Raw genomic sequence first — 27186 nt, 5'->3', positions numbered from 1 at the left:
GAGGAATTCACATGTATGCTTACTATTTCTTCAATTTGCCTATTTTTATAAAACCAAGCATTTCCACACCTGAACGCTTTATACAGCCCTTACCCCCACACTACCAGTAATGTTCTTTGTTTGTTTTTTACCTTTATTTTTGAGAGAGAGTGAGGGAGGCTCTGATGCGGGGCCTGAGATGACCTGGGCCAAAATCGGATGCTTAACCCACTGAGCCGCCCAGGATCCCCCAGTAATGTCTTTTTAAGAAACATCTCTTAGCAGTCCCAAATTCTTAACGAACAAAGGCCTTTGTGCTGAAGGGACAAGAGGTAAATGGAGTGGGAGGGTTAAGAAAAGCCTCACTTCTACTCTAGATTTCCTCTTCAAATGATCAGGTTGGTGCCACCAAGGGGAAAAAAATGGGATTGGAGTAAAACTATCCCTACAAGTTCTGATACTCTCCGATACCTCTAGGCCAGTTCCAGAGGCCGTGTTAAAGGGGTGGGAACAAAAAGAAGGATACCACGGCTACAAGTTTCGGTGCAAACGAGCACCAGGGAAAAGACAAACCTTGCCATGGGTTTCTCGCTTTCTTCGGAATAAATTTTGTTAGGCGGCGACGCGGACACCTTTGCTCCGTGGTGATTGGCTCCCGGCGGGGGCCTCGCGTTTGTCCAATATGGCGGCGCCCAGTGGCGGTGTGAACTGTGAGGAGTTCGCCGAGTTCCAGGTGATGGGGTTTTCCTCATGTGGCAGGTGTTACCCCCCAGTTGTCCCCGGATCCTGTTCCCTGCTGTGGCCTGGGAGGGAGTGTGGATCAGTTGTGGAAGAAGCGGGCAGTTCAAGGCTCCTTTTCCCAGCCATTGGAGGTCATGGGGGCGCGGGCTTGGCCATAGCGAGGGAGCTCCGTGGGGGTCATGGTTCTCCTTGCGACGCCCAGGCCTTGAGTAACCGTCCCAGGAAACTTCGAGTGGTTCCGAGGTGGTAAAACCAAGCTTGGGCCGGGTGGTAGAGATTGTAACAACCTTTGAAGCCATCCCCTGAACTCAGTTCCTAGCCTCTGCCATCCTCCTCCTGCTTTAAGTTGACCACTCGTAAGAGAGAAGAACATGAAGGAGAACTTATTTACTTGATAAAACAAAATAAAAACTTGGTACAAGTCTTACTGTTTTGATAGGGCAGAACGTTTGGAGTTCTTGAAGGGGCGATTAATTTTAGTACCTGCTGTGGTGCTTCTGCCTTCCTATCCATTACAGGAAATATAACACTTAAGGAAAATGTATTTTAGGACTAATACCGACCCATGAATTAAAGAAAGGGGTCCGGATTTTAACTAAGTTGCTATGAAAGTTATTTTAATGTAGGTATAAACGTGCTGATGTCTAGATAAAGAGTTGAACTTAAAAAATCACGACCTTACAAATGTATCTTTAAAGATAATGAAAAATAATTTCACGTATCACTGACCTATCTGTAGGAAGTTTTGTTCTATGAGCCATTTTGTAGGGAGTGGTATTCTTGAAGATAACCTCAACAGACTGAATTATTTGACAAACATTATTTGGCCAAAGAAGTTTATGTGGGGTCTTTCCACTTTTTTCGTGCCCTCTTCACCACTTCAGCTCCTCCTCACAACAGACGAGCACAACAGCAGCCAACTTCAAATGTGATCAAAGTGCTGGACAAATACTGATACTTGTAAAAATCTTAAATAAGATAGAAAAAGGTCGTTAGATTATGAAGTATATGGAATATTTAAGATTAACAGGCCTGTTTATGGCCTTGATCTTTCACATTAATTAGTACTATGAATTAATGAGCTCAGATAACTGAGCAATGATAGCCTTAGGTTTACTAGAATGAGCACTGGTTAGGGAGTTAGATGTTCTGGGTTCTAATACAGCTTCTGCCATTAACAGTTTTTGGACCTTGAGCTAATTGCTTAACCACTTAGGAATTTTTGAATCTGCAAAATAAGATTTTGTTAAGTGGCATTTAAAACTGCTTCCATCTTTATAATTATTTGAATCTCTAAAACTAAATTTCTTTTTTTAAAATATAATTTATTAAGTTAGCAAATATACAGTGTATACAATGTGCTCTTGGCTTCGGGACTAGATTTCTATGATTCATCGCTTATATACAACACCCAGTGTTCATCCCAACAAGTGCCCTCCTCAGTGCCCATCACCCATTTTCCCCTCTCCCTGCTTCCCCCACCCCCATCAGCCCTCCGTTTATTCTCTGTATTTAAGAGTCTCTTATGGTTTGCCTCCCTCTCTGTTTGAAACTTTTTTTTTCCCTTCCCTTCCCTCATGGTCTTCTGTTAAGTTTCTCATATGAGTGAATTCTACATATGAGTGAAAACATATGATATCTTTCTCTGACTGACTTATTTCACTTAGCATAATACCCTCCCGTTCCATCCACATTGCTGTAAATGTCAGGATTCCATTCTTTCTCATTACCAAGTAGTATTCCATTGTATATATAAACCACATCTTCTTTATCCATTCATCAGTTGATGGACATTTGGGCTCTTTCCATAATTTGGCTATTGTTGATGCCATAAACATTGGGGTACATGTGCCCTATGAATCAGCACTGCTGTATCCTTTAGATAAATTCCTAATAGTGCTGTTGCTGGGTCATAGGATAATTCTAATTCTAATTCTAATTCCACACTGTTTTCCAGAGTGGCTACAGTAGTTTGCGTTCCTACCAACAGTGCAAGAGGGTTCCCCATTTCTCCATATCCTCACCAACATCTGCTGTTTCCTGAGTTGTTAATTTTAATGTTTATTTATTTTTGAGAGAGAGACAAAGTGTGAGTGGGGGAGGGGCAGAGAGAGAGGGAGACACAGAATCAGAAGCAGGCTCCAGGCTCTGAACTGACGCGGGGCTCGAACTCATGAACCATGAGATCATGACCTGAGCCGAAGTTAGATGCTTTACTGACTGAGCCACCCAGGTGCTCCCTGAGTTGTTAATTTTAGCCACTCTGACTGGTGTGAAGTGGATCTCAATGTGGGTTTGATTTGCATTTGATTTGATTTGTGGTTTTGATGTGTGTGTTGGCCATCTGGATGTCTTTGGAAAAGTGTCTATTCATGTCTTCTGCACATTAAGAAATGTGCACTGGATTGTTTTTCAGGTGTTGAGTTAAGTTCTTTATAGATTTTGGATGCTAACCCTTTATCCGATATGTCATTTGCAAATAACTTCTCCCATTCTGTCTGTTTGCCTAGTTTTGTTGATTGTTTCCTTTGCAGTGCAGGAGCTTTTTATCTTGATGAGGTCCCAGTAGTTCATTTTTGCTTTTATTTCCCTTGCTTTTGGAGACGTGTTGAACAAGTTGCTGCAGCTGAGGTCAAAGAGGTTGTTGCCTGTTTTCTCCTTTAGGGTTTTTATGGTTTCCTGTCTCACATTTAGGTCTTTCATTATTTTTATGTATGATGTAAGAAAGTGGTCCAGTTTCATTCTTCTGCATGTTACTGTCCAGTTCCTCCAGCACCATTTTCCAAAGAGACTGTAATTTTTTCCATTGGATACTCTTTCTTGTTTTGTCAAAGACTAGTTGGCCAGACGTTTGTGGGTCCAATTCTCTGTTCTATTCCATTGGTTTATGTGTCTGTCTAAAACTAAATTTCAAAGGTATCTGTTAAAAGACCCAATAGTGCTTAGAAAACACCTTTGTTTTTTTCTTCTGGAAGGGCAGATAAGATGTAAGGGGAACAAAAGCTAAATTCTCTTGTAGAACCATTCCATTCACAGAAATAATGTAAATAAAAAGATCATAAAATGAATGTCATTAGTGAAACCTGGGGTAACTTTTTAAATAGTCTTTCTAGGGCTTTTCCAAATGTGTGGTTTATAATGGGGAATACCCTGGGTTAAAAGTCAGAAGATCTGATTTTCCAGAGCTGGCCTTGGCATATCACTTAACTTCATTGTAAATAAATATAAGAACATTTGCCACAACCCTCATAGGCACACATGAACATAAGTGAAGGTAATGTAAAATGTAAAAATTTAGTATAACATTTAGGTTTAGATGAGTTAGGTAAAATTATAAGCTGTGGTTAGCTGACACACTCACAAATTCTTAATCAAAGATATTTTTTAAAGCTGTGAAACCATTATATTTTGTATAGAAGTACCCTAAATGTGAAAAGCACTGCACTGAGTACTGTGGAAGAGAAACAGGAAATCATGTATTTTTATTATAAAGATTTAGGTACTTTTTCCTTAAAATTTTATTATGAAAATGTTCAAATGCTACAGAAAAGTTGAAAGAATTTTACAGTGAATACTTATGTACATCTAGATTCTATAATCAGTGATTTGCTGTATTTACTCTATCACATACTCATCTCAATATATCCATCAGTTCACCTCTTTATTTTTTTGATGCATGTCAGTGGCAGTTGCAAACATCCATATTCTTCACTCCTAAATGTGTCACTGTTCATATCATTAACTAGTATTCAATATTTGTTCACTTTCATTTTGTAAAATTTACATGCAGTGAAATGCACTGATGTTAAGCATACCAGTCTTTTGATACTTACATATACCTGTAGTACAAACTTCCATCAACATAGAGAATAATACCGTCACCTCCAAAAGTTTCTCATGCCCTTTCCAGTCAATCCCAGTCCATACATCCCTCCTCCTCCCCTCTTACAGTGTACTGCTACTATCCTGATTTTTTCCATGTAGGTGCATGTTTTAAAGTTTGAGTCTTTGAAGTATTTTTAGTTTTTGCAGTTCTTACTTTTCTATTATAAAAATTGGAGGGGCGCCTGGATGGCGCAGTCGGTTAAGCGTCCGACTTCAGCCAGGTCACGATCTCGCGGTCCGTGAGTTCGAGCCCCGCGTCAGGCTCTGGGCTGATGGCTCGGAGCCTGGAGCCTGTTTCCGATTCTGTGTCTCCCTCTCTCTCTGCCCCTCCCCCGTTCATGGTCTGTCTCTCTCTGTCCCAAAAATAAATAAAAAAAAAAAAAAAAGTTGAAAAAAAAAAAAAAAAAAAAAAAAAAAATTGGACTTAGCCCTCCTGAAAAATATACTGTTTCCAAAATGAAATAAAGTCCAGAAAAGAATGTTTAAAATTGAGTGTCTAGAACTCCATTTGAACACTCATTTAGCAAGAATTTATTGGATGTCATATTAGTCTGCTAGGGCTCCTGTAACAAATTCCACAGACGGGGTGGCTTAAACAACAGAAATTAATTTTTTCACAGTTCTGGAGACTCAGAGTCCAAGATCAAAGTCCTGTTAGGGTTGTTTTCTGATTCATCATCTCTTCCTGGCTTGCATGTTGCAGCCTCATTGCTGTGTTCTCACATGGCCTCTTTGTGCACAAAGAGAGAGATCTCTGGTGTCTCTTCCTTGTATAAGGATATGAGTTCTATAGGATTAGGGCCCCACACTTATGACCTCATTTAACTTTACCTCCCTATAGACTCTGTCTCCAAATTCAGTGACACTGGGGATTAGGACTTCAACATATGAATTTGGTGTGGTGGAAGACACAATTCAGTGTATAACAGATACCTGTTAGGTACCAGACACTTGGGGAGACTCAGTGGACAGAAATAAAACAAGGAACATAATGCAAGCAGGGATATAAAACATGTAGAAGATATTTAGAATATGAATAAAGTGCTATAAAGGTCAGAGAGATCAAGAGATGGTAATTGAGTTGGGCCTTAGGCAGAACCAGGGGAATTCTAAGTAGAAGGAACAGTATATAGACAGAAAATTTTATGTATCTGGGGGAAATAGCCAATCATTATTGCTGGAATTCAGGATTTACATGGACACAGGAATTATGAAAAAGATAGGAACCAGATTATGGAAGGGCTTGAATGCCAAGTGTGAGATTTGGGAGTCATTTTTGAACAGGGGGCGAAATGGTCAAAGAGATGCTTTGGGAACACTCATCAGTACTGCCACAATCTTTGTTCACACCCTATCATGTCTGCAATTAGCTTTGCAGTCCATCCTTATCTTTAGTCATTTCTTTCTCCAGTATATCCCCCTTCAATCTAATCTCCATGACTTTATACTGTTGTCTTCTAAGTTTTAGAATCTGAACCATGCATCTAATTTCAGGCATCTGTGACCAGGTCTAAACTACTTAACATGACATACAAGACCTTTTAAAACCCAGTCCCAATGTCTTCTCCCTAGTTATATCTCTACCCTCTCTTATTCATGTTTCTCTCTCCCCAACCACTGCCACCTCCAGCATACATTTGAACTCTTCTGTCCAGCCACAGAGGCCTACTTTTCCCTGAATGCATCAAGCTCTTTATCATTTCTGATTTTTTTCCACTGGTTGCCACCCTGAAATCCCTTCTTCCTGACCCTATCTCTGACCCAGTTCATATATCAGCTGAACAAAATAAACTAAGTATTTTTTCCCAGAATGTTTAAGTTTTTGTATTTCTGTTGGGAATATTTATTCATTTATACAGCATTGATTTTGCTAATTAGGTTCGGACAAAATAGACTGTTTTCTAGCATCCATGATGATTCCTTTTGTAACATGTCCAGCTGCTCTCTGGGCCTGGAGGTTCTGGGTGCCAAGAGGGCAAGTCTGTTTCTAGCGTGGTGGGGGGGGGGGTGTGGGGAGCATAGTGTGAGCATTGCTATAAAAATGTGGTTTGAGGAGCAGAATCTGAAAAGAGCAGCATGTGAATGGAATCTACTTCTTGGTACCTTCAGGCAGAGGGTGAGAAGGGGAAGGTTAATAAATTCCAGATCATTCTTTGGAGTATATTTTTATTTTACTGTCATGTAATCGACCTTTTACCACTCCCCATATACCCTGCCCAAAATAATTAAAGGAATTTACCTGAGGATCAACCTTAGGAATAGAGTGTGGTATAATTATAGGGGCAATAGAAAGTTTTCTCTACCCCTCCCTACTAAATCTGGGCACTCCTTAAATACCAAAATTGGCCTGTGAGAGGATGAGATTTTCACCGCACAATTACAGATAAGACATAAAATGCAATTCTAAGATAAGTGAATAATTTTAAATGGCCAGCCTAAAATTAGAGATTCATGATATATCAGAATCTCTTCTTGTTTTGAGGAGGATTAAAGATTGGAGAAGCTGGAGACATTACAAAATTTGGAGAGTTACCTTTTCTAATGCTTTGACATTTAGAAGTTAATTAGGGTTCCAGGTCTAGTCTTGAGAGAGCCACTGAACTGTGTGTATTTCTGTATTATCTCTGTGGACTTGTGTTTTATTGTGTATGATGTCTGCCCAGGGATGTCTTCTATATATTTTCTTAGTGAATTTGTGAGAGAGAAAGGGAGGGAATGAGGGAGGATGCCACTGGAGCCAGGCATCAGATATTAGTCTGTAATTCCTTATGAATAATACACATGATTTATTGGGAGCACTTGGGTGTCTGTGTTGACCTTCATTTGCTCTCAGTCTATGAGGGCCAACCAAGCTTTTCTCCAGACCCTTTTGGAGTTGCCTTAAGAACTCTGGCCTTTTTTTGCACTGTAAAGAAATGTGTGCCTAGTGAGGTGTTTTATTTCTTTTCCTTCTCCCTTTGCAAGTTTGGAAGAAATTCCTTTCTGAATCTTACCCCCCTTGCCCTTTTAGTTTTTTTAGTATCTTTTTTGTGATATTTAAGAATAGCTTATAGTTCTTTTTATCAGTTTAGAAATTGTCATTATATTTTCTCGAATTCAGTACTATCCAGTAGAACTCTTTGTAATGGTGGGAATTTGCACCATCCACTAGCAACATGTGGCTCTTGAGCACTTGAAATGTGGCTAGTGCAACTGAGGTACTAAATTTTAAATTATTCAATTTTAATTAAAATAACCTCATATAACTAGTGTCTACCCTATTAAAAGTCAAGTTTTAGATCATATGTTGATGATTCTCTAGCACACAGATGATTGATGTATTTGAAAATCCACAGTTGTAGGTTCCATTGGTAAGACTGTGAAATTTACTGATTCATTACCTAGTTAATGCAGATAAATTCCCATTGCTTTATAAAACTTAACTGTTTTAATGGAGAGGAACTTGGCTATATAGCTAGTGATAAAACTCAAAACTGGTTAAAGTTCACAGTAAATAAAAATTCCAGGGAATGTCAAGCTATGTAATCTTTTACCTGGATTGCTGTGTCAATCTCCTAACTGATCCTTTTGCATCTACTCCTGTTCCTATCTAATTCATTTTCCACATTTTAATACTTTAACCTAAGCAGTCATTTCAGAATACAGATTTGATCACGTAACCCCACCATACCTAAACACTTCATTGGTTTTCCATTCTCAGGAAAAAGACTAAAATCCTACAATCTGACCTATAGTGGTGGGCCTCAGTTTATACTATGTTTTCTCTTACTGTGTACCGAAGCCACATTAACTTTTTAGTCCATTAAACATTCTATTCAGATGACTTGTTAAGATCACCCAGGATAGGGGCGCCTGGGTGGCGCAGTCGGTTAAGCGTCCGACTTCAGCCAGGTCACGATCTCACGGTCCTTGAGTTCGAGCCCCGCGTCAGGCTCTGGGCTGATGGCTCGGAGCCTGGAGCCTGTTTCCGATTCTGTGTCTCCCTCTCTCTCTGTCCCTCCCCCGTTCATGCTCTGTCTCTCTCTGTCCCAAAAATAAATAAACGTTGAAAAAAAAAAATTAAAAAAAAAAAAAAAAAAAAAAAAAAAAAAAAAGATCACCCAGGATTTCCATCTTGCTAAATCTGAAAGTTAATTTCTGTTCACATTTTTCTTGACTTCTAGGAACATTTAACACAGGTGACCATTCCCCCCCTGAAACCTTTCTTCTGACTTCTGTGATACTAGTTTTTCTCCTGTACTTTATATGCGAGAGTTCTTTCTTGACCCCCTTCATTCCCAACAGTCTCCTTCAGTGATCTCTTCTCGTCTCATGACTTTTAATAACATCAACTTGTTAATATAACTCTAGCCTTGTTCAGTGTCAGACTGGTATTTTCAACTTTCTATCCAACTTGTCTATGCAGATATTTAAGAAGCATCTGAAACTTAACATGTCCAGAGCAGAACCTTAAAAAAAAAGAATCAAACATTTTTTTGTGTGCAAAAATGCAGTCCTATTCAAAAGGAGAGTTAGTACCATGGATCCCTATATACCCAGCCCTTAACTTCAACAATCAATTCATGGCCACTCTTTTATTTATATTCTGCCACTCACCCCATCCTAATCAGATTATTTTGCAGCACATCCCAGATACCATATCTTTTTTTGTAAGTATTTCAGTCTCTATTTCTAATAGATGATAATTTAAACACACTACCAATATCACATACAATTAACAATAACCCTAAGTATTATCAAATGTCCTTTGAGTTGTAATAGAACTTTGATCTCATTCCTTCCAAATCTTTTCTTCCCTCAGTCTCTCCCCAACATCAGTTAACGGCACTACCATGGATTTAGTTTGTTCAGGCCTCAAACCTTGTTTTCTCATTCCTCACCACCAATTCATCAGTTTAGCCTATCTGCTCTATTTTCAAAATATATCCTGAATCCAGCTTCTTCCTAATTCTATTGCTACCTCTCAATCAAACTATCTATCTCTTGCCTAGACTACCATAGTAGTCTGCTAAAGAGTCACCCTGTTTCCATTCTCTTCTCTATAATCCATTCTTCATCTACAGGCGAAGTTATCTTTTAAAAAAATTAATCATGTTATACCATTCCCTTGCCTTAAATCCTGTTGCCTTTAGAACAGAGTCCTTAATTGTTTCCATGGTCTCTGTTGTCCTTCATTTTCTGGTCTCCTCTGACCTCACTTAATACCACTTTTCCCCTTATTCACTTCATATACCCCAAAGTTTGTTCTTGCCTCATCATTTTTGACTTATTCCCCCACATGTTCGTTTAGTTGGCTTATTCATGTCATTCAGTTCTCAGTTCAAATGCTGTATCCTCAGAGAGGCCTTTCTGGATCTCCTTATCCAAAGTGTTAGCCCCTCAGCCCCACTGTCATTCTTCATCCCATTACCTCAGTTTGTTTTCTTTTTCACAGTATTGTTCAATACTGAAATTATCTTGTTTGTTGAGGCACTTGCTTATTACCTGTCTCTCCCTATGAGAATTTTGCTCTTTGAGGGTCAGAACCTTTAGAATGTTAGAATAGTGTTTAGAATGGTGCCTGACACACACTAGACATTACTAAATATTTTTTGAATGAAGAGTGAGTTAATAAATGAACTGTGCTGGGTTCTGAATGCTTCATATGTTTAAAGAAGAAAGATTGCTGAGGACTCTCAGACAAGGAAAGAGTTTTATCTAAAAGGTATAACTTAAATCTTGGCCTCAGAAGATCATTTTGATATAGATAGGAGAAAAGAGAGATTTTTAAAAGAGGTTTCTTTCTTTCTTTCTTTCTTTCTTTCTTTCTTTCTTTTTTTTGAATAGTCAAGTTATAGGTGTGCTGAAGTTGGAAAGGAAGGTTCCTGTCTACTGCTTCTGCTAATTATGTACTTTTTCACACTAAATGGTGCTTCTGCCTTTTGTTTGGAATTTGCCATTCACACATATATCCTCCATTGTACACAAAACACTCAAAGTGGTGGTTGCTTAGTGAATATGTTGATATTATCCCTTAAGAATTCCAACTTATAGAGAATAATAGTACTATTGACAAAAATAGAAAGATACTGGAAGAGGGGATAAGATAATGAAGCTGGTTTTAAACCTGACATTTGCCTGTGTTTTACTAGTCCAAATTATGAGCCTTCTACAAGCTATTTAACTTCTAGATTGAGATCTAGAAAAGGCTATTAAAATACTGATTGAAGATTAATAGACTGATAGGAACAGAATCTAAACTGCAGACTTAGACTGAATGGCTTAAATGGTTATTATAATTGGAAACACCTAAATGTTCATTATTGGGGAAGTAGTCTTACAGACTGTGACACTTCCACAGGATATTTATGCCACGATTAAAAATATCTTCAAGGCACTTTGAGTAACAAGGGCAAAATGCTCATGGTATAATGTCATAAAAGCAGGACTTTAAAGTGTTACAGAGGACCTCCAGTTGATAAAAATATTCATAGATGTGTACGGAAAAAACTAAAAACATCTTATAACATTAATAATAGTTAACTGTGGATGACTTTTATTTTTTTAAACTTTTTGCTAGTTTTTCTAAAATGACTTGTAATACTTTAATCATAATAGAAGTTTTTATTTTAACAAATGGATGAAGAAAGAAATGAAGTTGGTTTCAGTCATGGATTTCAGTTTGGCATAGGAAAGATAGGCTGGTATGTTGAAGGAGGCAGAGAATCAAACAAAGTTGCTTTTAATACACTTTAATATTGAATGTTAACTTGTTGGGTGTTTTTAATATATATATTTCTAGCATTATATACTTCTATTTCCCTGATGATTTTTCAGCCATCATGTTTTGCTGGGCTGGGGGGCGGGGAAGAGAATTTAAGAAACAATTAAAAAAGAAAGAGAAGAGTATAGTGCTGGAAACAGTTTGTGTTTTCTGGAGACAGAGCGTACCTGATGTCCAGCCTTTCTCTAGTGACAAGTGAAAAGAAGTACCCTAATCAAAATGTAGAGAGAAGGGACTGTCCTATGTAGGTATTCTCACCAGAGTCTTTTTAAGTCCCCTGCCCTTTTAGTATTATTTTTCTTTTGGTTGGTTTTTTGAGAGTTGGAGCCTTTTCAGGAGGAAGAGATCCGTGGGAAATGTGAGTAGGGTCACTAAGAAAAGGTAAAACTAATTTCTGTTTTGTTCTATGAATAAGAAAGCCATGAAGAGACTTGATTCCTTCTATAGAAGCATGCTTTCTCCTGTACTTCTCCTGTATTTTTGTTACAAAAATAATAAAACAATCATAGTAAAAAGCTAAAAAAAGCAAAAAGCCTAAAAGGTCATAGGTTAATTTCTAAGTGAACCACTACCGAGTATTTCTTATATAGCTTTACAGAATTTTTCCATCTAGTACCACATTTTAGAATGATAGACATAGAGGCAATAGAGCAAGCAATTATGCTGGATTGTTTGGGACAATTTGAGGTAATTGCGTTTAGTAGAAACTTTTGTTGGCTGTATGCTTGGATGGAAAGAGCATATACTGTTTGCTAAGCATGTGCCACCAGGTGGGGTTTAAAAATGAATTAAAGCAGTCATGACCCTTGAGATGGTCACATTTGAGCCAAGAAAACAGGGTTGGTGCCCATTCTTAGAATTACGATTACATAACCTATTATTCTCATAATAAAGATTTTCCTGTGGTTGCACTAAATTTAGCATGGTTTCTCTACTCCTAACTTACAGGATTGTAAAATATCCAAGAGCTTTATGGATTTTTTTTTGTTTGTTTAAATGTTTCTTTTTTAACACTTAACTTTCAATTCAGGTTATTATTCTTTTATTTTAAATATATATAGGAATTACTCAAGGTGATGAGGACGATTGATGACAGAATAGTACATGAATTAAACACTACGGTTCCAACAGCTTCCTTTGCAGGGAAAATTGATGCAAGCCAAACCTGTAAACAACTTTATGAGTCTGTAAGTGTATCTTTTGAGTCTTTTGTGCTTCCTTTATGCCTTTCTTTGCAGGCAAAATAAGAAACCAATTGACATATAATTAAACTGGATGAAAGTATGACATCTTCATGTTTTCTTGCCTACGTCTGAGGGTGTGTATAAGTTTTGATCTGGTTGCTACAAACTAAGGAAAACGTGTGATCTTATGCACAAGTCTGTGGAAAGATGGTTCTAAGGAATGAGAGCATTTTTTGGCCCCTTCATGGGCAGCCTTTAACTTTAGAAACTTTATGCACCAGGGAACGAAGGAGGAAGTGAAACAGTCAAGTAAAACAGGGAAACAAGAGCAAGGGTTTTGAATGAGTCAGTCCTAAGAAGCCAGACACCTGATACAATGAATTAAAACCTTTTATACTTTCTGTATCTTTTTTCTTCCCTCAATCATCAGGGAGGGGAATAGAAGCATTTGGTAGTTGGGAGAGAAGCCACAGATCTTGTCCTCGTATGAGGCTTTGGGTTCTCAAATATATATTTTTTCATAGACTCTTAAAGAGTTCTTTTGTGTCGCTTTATAATTTCTAAAAACAAAAGGAAATAGTAATGTGGCCAAGTATTTTTTTATAATTTACTTACATCTTTTCATTAACTTGGAAGCTAATGTTCAAATGGCATTTGCTTTTCTATGATCTCCCACAAGATTACTATTTGGATTCTTATAAAGAAGATATTACTTTAAACCTAAAATTCTATTTCTCAGTTATGAAAAAAAGTCAGTTTTATTCATATCAATTAAATTCAAAGCATTAATAATTGCTGATGTTTTTGTCCTGCTTTTATATGAAAGTGTGTTGTTTTATTGAGTGGTTAGGTGATTCTTGTGGCTTGAGAAATTGCAAATCTGTGAACTTTAATGAGTAGAATCCAGTATTGGAAGTAGGGAGCATGAGTCCAAGCCCTATTTTATTTTGAGGTTGTTCACTTAGTTTCTTTGGGTAGCTCTGTCTGAAGAACTAGAAATTTATGATCACTTTAGTGATGCCCCCCTCACTACCCATATAATCTCTAGAAAAGAATCTCACTTGTTTTCATTTATAATCTTTTTTTAACCAAAAGATTTATACTGTAGGGATTAGCAACATAGATTCCAGATGTAGATTAAGTCCTACCTCTGCTTCTTCCTAGCTGGTAGCCTTGAACATGTCACATAACTTTTTGCCTCAGCTTCCGTATTTGTAAAATAATAACATAATAGTACCTAGTTCATGGGGTTGTTAGAGGATTAACTGAGGTAATATAAAGTGCTAACTGTACTAAATGTTTTATATATAAATGCTTGCTGCTTCTATTATTATTGTTGTTATTATTATCCCTTTGTTGCACTAAGATAATCTTGCATATTGGAACCTTTTGTTTTGGATATTTGAGACCTTTCTGTTTTGGATATTCTCGTGTTTGTGTTTGGGTTTTTCTCTGTCTGTATCCTAAAGGGATCCAACAACATGAACATTAGAGGAAGGATTGTTTATCTAGTAATTTTGTGCCAGGGATCAGGCCTGCGGCAGAGTGCCTATGCTAATAAGTACCACTGAGTTCCCTTAGATATTATCTCAGTTAAGAGTGGAGCTCTGTGAAACATCCAAATTGCTTAAGGTTACTTTGACTTCTTTTAGCCCCTGATGCTTCCCTTCTATAGCTGATGAAGAAATGTTTGCACTCTCTAATAATAATCCTTCTTCATAGCAGATGATCAACAAAGTTATTATGAAGTACTAATTGTAGAAATTCCAAATCTTAGAAGAATACTCTTAATGAAAATAATTTCAGTGAGATCCCCTTATTAAAGGGTATCCCTTGAATCTATGATTTTTTTCTAGCTGTACATTATTTATTGTTTATTCTCAAGATAAATGTGAAAATCAATGCTGAACATTAAAAAGTCTGAATTTGGAACAGTGTTTTACAAATGCAAAACAATTACTAGTGTTACAGTGATTGATTTAGGGTAATTTTTAAGGATGTCTCTTTAATATAATGAATCTTTGGAATATATGTTTAAATGATATGCTTCCCTTTGCATCTTTTTGTCAGAAATTCTGGAGAAAGATTTGAAAAACACAAAGGGCCAAGACAAAAACTTACTAACTTTTGTTTTATTTTATTTTTTTATTATTTTTGTAAATTTTTAATAGTTTATTTATTTTTGAGAGAGAGAGAACACACATAAGCAAGGGAGGGGCAGAGAAAGAGGGAGACACAGAACACAAAACAGGCTCCAGGCTCTGAGCTATTAGCACAGAGCCCTACGCAGGGCTCAAACCCACGAACTGTGAGATCATGACCTGAGCCGAAGTCGGCCACTTAACCGTACTGAGTCACCCAGGCATCCCATGTTGTGTTTAAAAAAAAAAATTTTTTTAACATTTATTTGTTTTGAGAGACAGAGGGACAGAGCATGAGTGGGGAAGGGGCAGAGAGAGAGAGGGAAACAGAATCCAAAGCAGACTCCAGGCTCTGAGCTGTCAGCACAGAGCCCGATGTGGGGCTTGAACGCAGGAACTGTCAGATGATGACCTGAGCCAAAGTTGGCCGCTTAACCAACTGAGCTACCCAGGAGCCCCCTGTGTTTTGTTTTTAAATGATGGTTAAACCAAGGGTCAGTGTCAGGGTTCTGACAAATGATGTTTCGGAAATTAGAATTTAGTGTAGAGTTAATTTAGAATCAACCTTTGTTCAGGAAAGAAAACACCCAAAAACTATGATCACGAAAAGTGTTAGCATTGTTTCCCTTAAAGGCAAAAAGGATTGTTTTTAAATAATGGTTAAAAGATAGTAGGTGAGGGGCGCCTGAGTGGCTCAGTGGGTTAAGTGGCTGACTTCGGCTCAGGTCAGGATCTCACAGCTCGTGGGTTCCTCGAGTCTGCTTTGGATTCTGTGTCTCCCTCTTTCTCTGCCCCTCACCTGCTTGTGCTCTATCTCTCTCTCTCTCTCAAAAAAATAAATAAACGTTGAAAAAGAAAAAGATAGTAGGTGAAAATTTGACTAAAAGAAGTTCTTAGAGTTTTGGTAAAGTATAATAAAACTGGGAAGTCCTAGATAGACCCCTGTTAGACTAGCTTTGAATCACTCTCTTGCCCCATGCTAAATGCCTTCATTCTGAAATTGCATACCCCAAATCAAAGGAAGTATGGTTATGATATGGTTATTACTCAGGGATTTTCTCCTCTAACCAAAGGAGCTGCTAGTTATCAAGCGTCCTCATTTCTTTGACATGTGTACAGAAAGAAGTCTATGCATATTCCTCTTGCATATGGCTCTTAATTCTGAATTTTCTTGAAGGTTGATCATGAAAGCTAGACTAAAATAATTGATAGTACAGAATAAAAGATGATTTGCTCAGTACTTTCTGTCCATAGGGGAGTGAGTTCACAGTGGGGCTAATCTGAAGGAAAAGTATGCAGGTGAAGGTAGGAGGGTAGTCTTCAGTGAGAAGTGTATCTGCAGGAAAGGGGCCAAGTTAATGAGGGGAACAGTGGAAGAGAGCCTAACCAAGGAAGGAACCTGTGTGGTGGGAGAGGCTGAAAGGAAAATATTGAACATTTTAATAAAATGTACACAATTGGAATTTGATTTTAAAATTCAGATAGAAAAAGTGAAAATACTGTGACAGACTCCTACTTGGTGCTAATGCTATTCCACCAATTATTGGAGCTTTAGACAAAATATTAAAGTGATTAAATAGCATCTGACATCTGAGCAGTGTATTGAGTTATGTTATCCTTAGATTTTAGAGGTAGAAAGGATATTAGCGATTATTTACTCATAATCCATAATTTTGCAAAAGAGGAAACTGAAGCCTGGAAATGTTAATTATTTAGCCAGTCTCATACAGGGAGAGCTTCTTAACTCTAAGTTAGGATGGTTCATTTCTTCTGTTTTGGGAATTTCCCTACCCTCAATGACTCCTTTCATTTTCTGGAATTATATCTGAAGGAGGAAACAAGTAACAGAAGCAGCGTATTAGCCAATGAAATATAGGCCTTGGACTGTGCTTGTGAATCCTAAACCTTACAATGAAAAAAATTAGCATATTAGAGTAATTTAGTATAGGTGGGGTTAATGCCTCTTAGTTTGATTTTCTTCTCTTCACATAGGTATGATTTATAATCAATGCACTTTTAGTATTGTCGCACTCTAGAAATGCAAAGGTTTTTTTTCCTGGTGCATATTAGATCAGTAGTTCTTAACTGCAGGGTCCTGAGATGATCATTTAAGAGATATATTTCAAATAACTTAGGAAGAATGCTTATAGGATGGTTTAGTCCTGTGTTTTATATACAAATATGTATAATAGTTAGGTTATTCCTAGTATAACTCATTAGCATAGCATTAACATATTCTCTTCAGAGGGAAGAAGGAATGATATAACATGATTAATTAGATGGAGGAAGTTAACACCTAAATTTTAGTTGGAAGTGAACCACCTTTGTTTGTGTTCCACTAATTATAATGGCAATTGCATAGTGCTTGCTTCAGCAGCACATATACTATAATGGCGATTACATATTATTTTAGTACTTTGCTTTTACTCTCCCCCAGGTTTATGGGGCATCATCAGAATTTGGCTATGATCATGGGAGTGTGTTTGAATAACGATCATCAAACTTCGTAAATGAAGGAAGAAAATAAATGCAAATTGTTGTATTGGATTTGTTATATAAAGATGAAACTTAGTAAAGAATTGCCCTGCCAGATGTCCTTTCAGTTGGCACACACAGTTGATGGAGCCAATAATCTGTACTTCATATACAATTTTCCCATATTAATACTTTAAAGTCTTGAAAAGGGCTCTGTCTTGCATAGGTAAACATTCTTTGTTTTTCTTTAGTGTAACGAATTCCTTCTCTACATCACTTACTTCACAATTTCTTGCACTTAGTGACAACACAAGGCTGAAAAAACCAATGAAAGGACAAAAAAAAAGAGGAAGAATAGCAGCAGTGGCCCCGAAGGTGTGTGAGGGTGGGTAGAGGGTAGAACACAAGGGATGGAATACTAGGGACAGTAATGTAGGGAGAAGGGACTGAAATGAAAAGTCCTGTGTGGGGAATGCAGGAAGAGGAGTGGGAAATCCCAGAAGTATATGGAAGGAGGAAGACAACCGACCTCATACTTTACACCATGAGAGGTGTTTCCTTTGATCTGTTTTGTGGTGATTTAACTGGTTCAGCACAATTTTCTCTTCCATAGATTCAGTTTTTAAAAATTGTTTTAGAACTATTATATTTCTGTAGCCTAAAAATAAGGATTTTTTAAAAACCACTACAATGTAAAAAATTGGTATGATTTTTCTCTATTGTTCCTTTGTTCCTTTAGTTGATGGAAGCTCATGCCAGCAGGGACAGAGTCATAAAAAATTGTATAGCTCAGACCTCAGCAGTAGTAAAACACCTCCGAGAAGAGAGAGAAAAGAATTTGGATGATTTAACGTTATTAAAGCAACTTAGGAAAGAACAGACAAAGGTAAGTTGAATAAGCTTTAAATTTCTGAGCAAAAGATTTTCAAAATAGCTGTCAAAATAAATTTAGCTATCAAAGACAATTTTTTAACACCTTATTTATTTATTGAGAGAGAGAAAGCATAAGCAGGGGAGGGGCAGAGAGAGAGAGAGAGTGACAGGATCTGAAGCAGACTCTGTACTGACAGCTCAGAACCTGGAGCCTACATCATACTCTGTGTGTCCCTCTCTCTGCCCCTCCCCTACTCACGCTCTGTCTCGCTCTCTCTCTCAAAAACAAATAAATGTTATAAAAAAAAAAAAAAAAGAAAAAGAAATGGTCATTACTTTAAAAAAAAAACGACCAGGGACGCCTGGGTGGCTCAGTCTGTTGAGTGTCCAACTTCAGCTCAGGTCATGATCTCACAGCTCATGAGTTCGAGCCCCGCGTCAGGCTCTGTGCTGACAGCTTGGAGCCTGGAGCTTGCTTTGGATTCTGTGTCTCCCTCTCTCTCTGCCCCTAACCCACTCGCATCCTGTCTCTGTCTCTCAAAAATAAATAAACATTTAAAAAAAAAAAAAAAGGGACCAGATTAATACTTCATTTTTAGTGGGCTTAATTTTATTACATTTAGAAATTAGTTGGTATGTTAATTTGTATTTCATGAATATATGCAGTGTAGTAGCTTTAGCTTAAAGAAACATGTAATCATATTTTCTTTCCATTTTTTTATATAGTATACTGTTAAATATAACAAAGGATATCCTTATATATAAAAGGATTAACACAGACCAACACCACATCAGAAAATCTAGGGAAATCATATCTGTATCTATGTTTAAAGGCCTGACTTAAGAATAAACTTTTTTAGGGGCACCTGGGTGGCTCAGTCGGTTGGGCGTCCAACTTTGGCTCAGGTCATGATCTTGTGGTTAGTGGGTTCGGGCCCCATGTTGGGCTCTGTGCTGACGGCTCAGAGCCTGAAGCCTGCTTCAAATTCTGTGTCTCCTCCTCTCTCTGCCCCTCCCATGTTCATGCTCTGTCTCGCTCTGTCTCTCAATAATAAATACACATAAAAAAAAAAAAAAAAAGAATGAACTTTTTTAACGTATTTACATTTTGAGAATATTTACTTCTGGTTTCGTCTGTAGAAATTTGCTGAAATGCAATACAAATATTTTCAGAATATTACTCTCTTTAGCTATAAAAGTATAGTATTATTTGAATATAACCAGGTACACTAGAAACACATTATAATTTATTTCCCTACACAAAGAAGTTACTATGGATCTTTGGTTCTTTTTGGACACTTTTTTGTTTCCACTTCATTTCCCAGCCTTGCAGTTTTCACTTTTAAGAAAACAGCAAGTGTCCACTGAGTGATATGTCAGAGGAAGCCTTTTTTCCTCAAAGTCAGCTGTAATGTAGATAGGGTGTGCACCTCAGAGTATAAGAAATGGAACAGGACTGTTCCTTTATAGCCCTTAATGGTGACATGTCAAGAAAACATTTGAAATGTGTGCCATATTTTATTAAGTGGAACTCATTGCTGTCTTCTTTTGTGGGGAGCTGCTTAAAGAGTGACTTTTTATTTTGATATAATTTCAAACTTATGGTAAAGTTGCAATAGTACGGGGAACTCACTTATACCCTTTACCTATATTCACCTATTGTTTGCATTTTGCCCCACCTGCTTTGCGATACATTCTCTCCACCCTCCCCTCCTTCTGCCTCCTCCTTCCCTCCTTTCCTGTTTCCTCCCCTTTCTACCTCACATAGGCATTTTTATTTACTGAATCATTTGGCGAGAATGTTGGGTACAATGTTCCTTTGCTCCTTACATACGTTGGTGATTTCCTAAGAAGAAGGGCTTTTTCCTATATGACCACTGAGCAATTATCAAAATCATGTCTGTATTTCAAGGTAGCACAGTAGGTGACTTGCTGACTGGGTGACTGAAAATCCAGTATGGGACAAAATTGTGTTTTTCATTACTGAACAGTCATGAGGTCTGCCCTTTGTTTAGTAGATGTAGCCAAGCTTTGAAAAGGGGACTTACCATCACTCTCAAGCCTATATTCTTGTAGTTGCCCGCAGGTGAGTGTGTGCACTTGCTCAGTCATCCCAGGGCTGCACCATGTCTTACTGGATTCAACCACCGTCTTCATGGCTCTCTTTGTTCATGATGACTGCTTCAGTCCTGTATTCCACATCTGCTCATTCATCTGGCAGTGGTGGGGTCCTCAGACAGTGAACTTAATGCTGTAATGGTCATCTTAGTCATGGTTTATGAAGGCTTGTAGATAATTTCTATAAAGCTGGTTAAAATCTAGTTATTTTGGATTTTGTATTTCAACAGACTCTTGAAGGTTTTGACAAAGAAAACTACAGGGCAGGGCTATTATATCAGAAACTGAAAACTCACTATTTGCAGATTACATCAGACAAACACTACAATTACTCCTGTTAGTGGAGAACAAAGTTCAGAACCACTGAGTCCTTGGGAGTGATTTGTTACGTAATTGATCCACCCTCATCTCTGCCCTTCAGCCTCTAGGGCCCAGAGAAAATCACCAGGGTGACCATTGCAAGGAGTAGTTTTAGAAACCAGTCAGCAAGTTACAAAAGGTAGCTTTCTAGTCAGATACTGTGTAGGACTAGAGGGTGACTGTGAATAGTACTTAACCAAATAAGAAAGCTTGAATTTTTTTTAATTTTCAACCTTTCTTCATTTTCATGAAGATTATGGAATCAGAAAGAGAACTCTTAGAGATGTTCCAGGTCTACGTCTTCATTTTTTTGAATGAGAGAACTACAACTCAGGTACTAACTGATATCCCCAGCTAGTAAGTGGTAGAGCTGGGACTTTAACCCATGTCTTCTGACTCTGGATTCAGTGCTTTTACATTAAACTGTGACTGATAGTCAAATTCTGACTACTGTAGAGAACATACTTTATTCATATGCAGAGATGCCAGTCTAAAAGTCCCCAGTTCTTTCCCTGAGTCCTTAACTCAGAAAAAGCACATTCCTTGCTGGAACTGTGTAACTGCTGTCACCTATTGTCACCTATTCAAACTTCCTTTGAAAGGAAGTTTACCTGTTTAAGACCTAGAGCCTCAAAACAACCATCTCTCAGGGAGCATTTTGTTGGTGGCACTGAAATTGTATTAGAAGTTGGTTGTAATATCTGAAGCATTCAAGAATAGAGAAAACATGGGTTATAAAGGCAGGTGGCCCTAATGAAATGAATCTCTTCTACCACTTGGTGGCTTTGTAAACTTGTAAATTAATTGCTCTGAAATAATCTGATTTTTGGTTTGTAAAATGTAGTTGAGATTTCTTTATTTTTAGAGATGAGGATTAAATGATATCATGTGTGTAAGAGCCAGCATATTACCTAATGTACTTAGTAGTTGTTTTCCTTTCCTTTTTGAGACTCTGGGACCCCATATTTTTTTACATTAATCCTCCTTACAATATCTTGGAACCATTGGTTTCTACTTTTTGTTTAATCACTACTTACGGGGGTAGGGGAGGAGGAGTATGCAAATCCTCTGTAGCAGTGGCATTCTCTTTTTGGAAGTTGTAATTATTCAGAGATTTTCTTATATATTGTGAAAATCTGCCTCCCTGTAGCATGTGATTATTGTTCCTTAATCTTCACTCTGCAAGTATGTAGGAGAAGTCTAAACCCATTTCTCCGTGACCTGCCCGTAAATATTTGTGAGCAGTTATGAAGACTGTCCTAGTGGCATGTCGTGACCCTGTTTTTTGATTGAGTTTACTTCTTTGGCACTCAGTCCAGGCTTTGACAGAGCAGTGAACCTTCAATAATTTCTGGTCCATGTAGCTGATTAAAATCTGAGGTTGCTTTGATGTCAGCAGATGGGCTTCTTCAGGCTCGTTGCTACTTTACAGAACAAGACTGGTTGTCAGAAATGCAGTCCTTCCTCTCATTCTAGTTTGAGTCCTATGTACCTGACTATACTCTGACACCAGTTCTGAGTCTAGCAGAGGACTTTACAAGGAGCCATTGGATCAGTACTAAGTTCCTATCTTACTAGTGTTACATGCACATTGCTTAAACATCCTGCCTGAACTCTGCTCCTAACTGGTCAGATTCATTGGCTTGGGTCCCTGACTCATGGTTGCCTAGATCTTGTCTGGCTCTCTGGTATTTTGTTCCCAAATCTCCTGGCTTGAGTCTTAACTTTGGCCTGAGGAAATCATCCTGGTTTTAACCTCTTGGCTGCTTCAATCTGTAGTTCATGCTTTTTGTCCTACTTTTCCTGAATAGTTTCAAGCCTTCTTCCTGGAACTAGCAAGCTTCTTTCAAGTTTCTCCCACTAGAAGTGACTAGGAGTATGATGCCCCCGCCACCCCCCCCCCCCATCTGGGCCTGGCAATGGAATTGGCTACTTTTCTGATAGAGTAATTAGGTTGGCAGTTATCAGGGAAGTTAGAAAGACTGTAGCATTAGTATCAGACCTCTGGCTGCATGCTCAAGGTGTGGAAAACTCAGGCCTTTCTAGATCATTTGGGCCTTAGATATTCCCCTTCTTTCTCTGTTTTTCTTCTTGATTCTTTTTTCTTTATCCAAATCAGGTTGCCACCTCCTCCTTTTTATTCCTCTGTGCTGTCTTTATAAATCTGTATTATAGGATCAATAACTAGAACTAGAATTATTGAGTTCAAGGACATGTGAATTTATGTTTTTATAAATCTTACCAAATTGCCCTCCATAGAGGTTGCAACAATATATACTCCTACTAAAAATGTGTATGAGTGTATCTTTTCCCATACTCTCACTAGTAGTAGGTTTTATCAGAGGTACTCATTTTTAAAAATTTTTGTCATATTATGGCTTGATTTGCATTTTTCATACATTACTAACATTCTATATTTAAAAAATGTTTATTGGCCATTTGTGTTCCTGTTGTGAACTACCTGGACATTTGATTTTTTTTTTTTTTGGAGCTCTCAAGGTGAGGGGCACCTGGGTGGCTCAGTCTGTTAAGCGCCCAACTCTTGATTTCCACTCAGGTCATGATCTCACGATTTGTGAGTTTGAGCTCCACATTCAGCTCTGTGCTGACAGCATGGAGTCTGCTTGGGATTCTCTCTCTGCCCCTTCCCTGCTCGAACTTTCTCTCTCTCTCCCTCTCTCTCTCAAAATAAATAAATAAACGTAAAAATAAAGCTCTCAAGGTGATTATAATATGCTTGAGAACCACGACTTAACAAGATTTAATAGCAGATTAGATACCAGAAGAATGGGCTGTGTCCAAGATCTAGCCCAGGTGATACCACTAATGAAGAATGGAGGAGCAGTAGCTGCTTTTATTAGGAAACTATAAATAGAATTTGGTTTTAGTTCTTCAATTTGAATTTTCATAACTCCAACTTTTTTTTTCTTTTTAACAGTTGAAATGGATGCAGTCAGAATTGAATGTTGAAGAAGTTGTAAATGACAGGAGCTGGAAGGTATTAAATAATGCTGTCTTGGAGCGAACTATGAGGGAAACTGAACTAACAAAGGGAAACCAAGGGAGGGGGGTAAGGAGTCCCTCAGGGCTCTCAAGAAGAATAGACATCCTTCATTTATAAGCAGCTGAAAGTTTTAACTTTGAGAAGGGTGCAGTTGGCATCCAAATATAGCCACCGTATAAAAATCAACTTTATAGTCGTATGTTAGTTTTTATGACATGTCATGGTAACAGAATTGGAGACATTTTGTATGTTTCCTAATACTAATAATGGGCATATTTGTTATTTAGGGTTATTACTAGTTAACTCAGAACCTTCAATGGCCTTATTTGTTAAAACCAGCCTTTTTGAGGCCCATTGGTTTCCATAAATTTTTATATCATTAGCTACCCTTCACAGTGACTTGCTTTCTGACATACCTGATCGTGAAACTTATTTGTACATAACTTTACTGATACCTGATAATAGAGCTTTTTATGGCTGCTAGGTTCACATGTTCCTTATTGCTGCCTGCACAGTTCTGAATAGGAATTAGATTGGAGAACCAGGATTCGAGGATCAAAAAATCACAAAATGCTGACTTTAGTTGTATGAAATGGTATATCTATATACCCTTCTCTAAAATTTCAAAGATTTCCAAAGGGAAAAATCTATGAAATCTGAAAGAATGAGCTGAAAATTCTGTTTTATCCTTTGAAATTAAGCAATGGAATGAGATTAAACACAGAGAGACGTTAACTGAACCCAAACTAGAATGTACCAACTTATAGAGCTGTGAATAAATTGCAAAATACAAATTGATTTTCTTTGCTATATCACTTTTCTTTATTTTGTCCTCTTTGACAAGATTTCCTATTCCTGCTCTTTCTACTAACATGAGAAGGTGTTTGCTACTTGAAAGATTTTGGCGATATTTGTCCATTTATGTTCTACAGAGAGATAATATTTATTCTTGGGATGGGATAGGGGAGGGGTACAATGAATATCTGATTTGAAAAACCCAGTGGAGAGGTTGGTATATGTCAAATGTAGTGGGAAGAGTGAAGCATTTTTAGATTTGATACTAGTTTTAAAGAAAATATACTCCATCCAGTCTACAAAAACCCAAGTTGTCTACTAGATTTTAAAAAAAGAAAATGTAAGCTGTGGTGCAGTAAGCCAGCAAAAGTTATGAAGGCATTTAGGAAAAAGATTTGGAGAAGCTTGGCCAAGTCATACATGTCCCAAACATTGTGCCAAGGCCACCAATCTAAAGCCTCGCCTGGTTTGAGCATTGAGAACTTGAGGGAAATGTCAGGACTGGTAACTGACAAGAGATGAACTGTAAGACGAAAGGGCCAGAGAGAGTATATTTAATTTCTACATTTTTTTTCTTTTATTTGTGAGTTAACACATATCAAAGAGGATATAACATGTAGAATGTAAGGAATATTAATAAAATGAACACTCTTGTATCTTCCACCCAGTTTAAGAGATTGAATAATACCAGTACCATGAAATCTCCCTATGTAGACTTTTCTTTTATCTTTTATTTTTATGGTAGTCCACAGTGGCCAATATAGGTTGGTGTGTGTGTGTGTGTGTGTGTGTGTGTGTGTGTGTGTGTGTGTGTGTGTTTTAACCTTAAAAATGATTTGTTCCTTGGAGCGCCTGGGTGGCTCAGTCGGTTAAGAGGCCGACTTCGGCTCAGGTCATGATCTTGCGGTCCATGAGTTCGAGCCCCGCGTCGGGCTCTGTGCTGACAGCTCAGAGCCTGGAGCCTGTTTCAGATTCTGTGTCTCCCTCTCTCTGACCCTCCTCCGTTCATGCTCTGTCTCTCTCTATCTCAAAAATAAATAAACGTTAAAAAATTAAAAAAAAAATGATTTGTTCCTTATGTCATTGAAGTATGAAGGTAAATTCTAAGAAGAAATGCTTTTAGATTTTTATAATTTTTTATTTGGGCACTTAAAATTTTTAGACATGATTAAATATTTTTAAATATTAAAGGATATATGGTAAAAATTCTACCTCTCATTCCTCCCTTTCAGCCACCTCCTTTCCTTTCCTTCTAAAAGGATGATATTTACTTTTAGATATTTGCACAATTCTAAATTTATGTATGTATATACACACACACACATTTTCCTGTTTGTTATATAGAGGTGTTACTGTCCATACTTTTTTTTTTTTCCTTAATATATCTTGGAGATCTTTTCAAATCAGAACATACAGAGCTTCCTTATTCTTTTTTATATTTGCATTATATTCCATTGAATTAAATTTTTTTTTTAACACAGCCCCATATTGACAGGCACTGAGTATAGAATGTTCTCTTAACATTTATGATACATAATTTGTTTAGGTTTTTAGAAAGAAAGTTAAATAGGGGCGCCTGGGTGGCTCAGTCGGTCAAGCGGCCAACTTCAGCCTAGGTCATGATCTCGCGATTCGTGAGTTTGAGCCTCACATCGAGCTCTGTGCTGACAGCTCAGAGCCTGGAGCCTGCTTCAAATTCTGTGTCTCCCTCTCTCTCTGCCCCTCCCCTGCTCATGCTCTGTCTCTCTCTGTCATTCAAAAGTAAATAAATGTTAAAAAAAGTTTTTAAAAAAGCGAGTTAAATAGATCATTTTATAAATTTACATAGTTTAGCAAAAGATTGATTTCCCTTTAAGTATACCTACTTGTGAGAAGGATCTGGTACTCTTTTAGAAAATCACAGCAGATATCTAAATAAAATCTACATTATAAAAAGGAAAAAAGCTTTATCATAAACTTATTTTTAGATATTTTTGTTTAACTGCACAAAATATGTCCAGAATATGGAATGAAAATGTTTGCTAGTTACTATTACTCAATAAGCTAGCTTGTGATGATTTTTTTCCTTGAATAATAGGAATTTTATTTAAAAGTTAAAATTGTCTTATAAATGGACTTCAAAACCTTCTGTATTTTTAGCACCTATAAGTTAGTTTGAACTGCTGAGGAAACTTCTCTGTTCCCTAAATCTGTTGACCTGGGATAAAAATGGTTTTGTCCTCCTGAACCATGCTAAATTTAATTTAGTTCCAGGCTTGATTTATACAAGATGGCTCAATGACCTTTGTTTCTGTTTAAATATTTTAGGTGTTTAATGAACGCTGCCGAATTCACTTCAAGCCTCCAAAGAATGAATAAAAAGATACTTTTTTATAAAAGGACCGGGACATCTCATAAGAGCTAAGCATGACAGATATCAACAAGGTGGGCTTCCTAGGATGATTTCTGAGCCAACAGTCCAAGACCTTTTGTTGATTTCAGCCCCACTTAGCCAAGACCTTAAGTACAAATAATTCTGATAATTATGGAAAAATCAACTGCTATTTTATACTGATTCTGTAAAAAAAAAAAAAAAATGTTTTGTAACTATTAAAATAATTTTCTGACTCAGTGTACATATTTATTTGATTGTTTTCCAAGTTGAGATCATAAGTTCTTAGAATTTAAATATGGTTTCAGTGTCTGATTTTATTTGTATTATACCTTTTTGATTTTTACAAATTTATTGCCAAGAATGTGGGCCTTTTTTGGTCACTGATAATTTTATCTTTTTATTTATGTTTGTGGGGTTTATTGCTCCCATTAAGTAAGAGGGCAATATTATAAGCTGGAAACTGTCCAAAGAAACTTTCTTTTGATACCTTAACT

The 27186-nt window shown here is 37.4% G+C and overlaps 1 protein-coding gene across 2 annotated transcripts; it reads left to right on the top strand.

Annotated features, from left to right (window-relative positions):
• The first annotated feature begins 661 nt into the window (after positions 1 to 661).
• MIX23 (mitochondrial matrix import factor 23) lies at positions 662 to 26788 on the top strand. 2 transcript variants are annotated; one of them, XM_042955948.1, is made up of 6 exons: positions 12436 to 12555; positions 17471 to 17543; positions 17908 to 18054; positions 20773 to 20853; positions 23458 to 23517; positions 26626 to 26788. In XM_042955948.1, the coding sequence occupies exons 1-6, from the start codon at positions 12521 to 12523 to the stop codon at positions 26674 to 26676; spliced, it is 447 nt and encodes a 148-aa protein (XP_042811882.1). In that variant the 5' UTR covers positions 12436 to 12520; the 3' UTR covers positions 26677 to 26788. The 2 variants fall into 2 exon arrangements, with proteins under 2 accessions (XP_042811883.1, XP_042811882.1); XM_042955949.1 differs by lacking the exons at positions 17471 to 17543; positions 20773 to 20853 and adding an exon at positions 662 to 712 and having other exon boundaries at positions 12430 to 12555.
• Positions 26789 to 27186: the final 398 nt, after the last annotated feature.

This window comes from Panthera leo, chromosome C2, assembly GCF_018350215.1.
Source record: "Panthera leo isolate Ple1 chromosome C2, P.leo_Ple1_pat1.1, whole genome shotgun sequence".
Classification (NCBI taxonomy): domain Eukaryota; kingdom Metazoa; phylum Chordata; class Mammalia; order Carnivora; family Felidae; genus Panthera; species Panthera leo.
The sequence above is the reverse complement of the archived record's forward strand: the minus strand, read 5'-3'. Positions and strand labels throughout refer to the sequence as shown.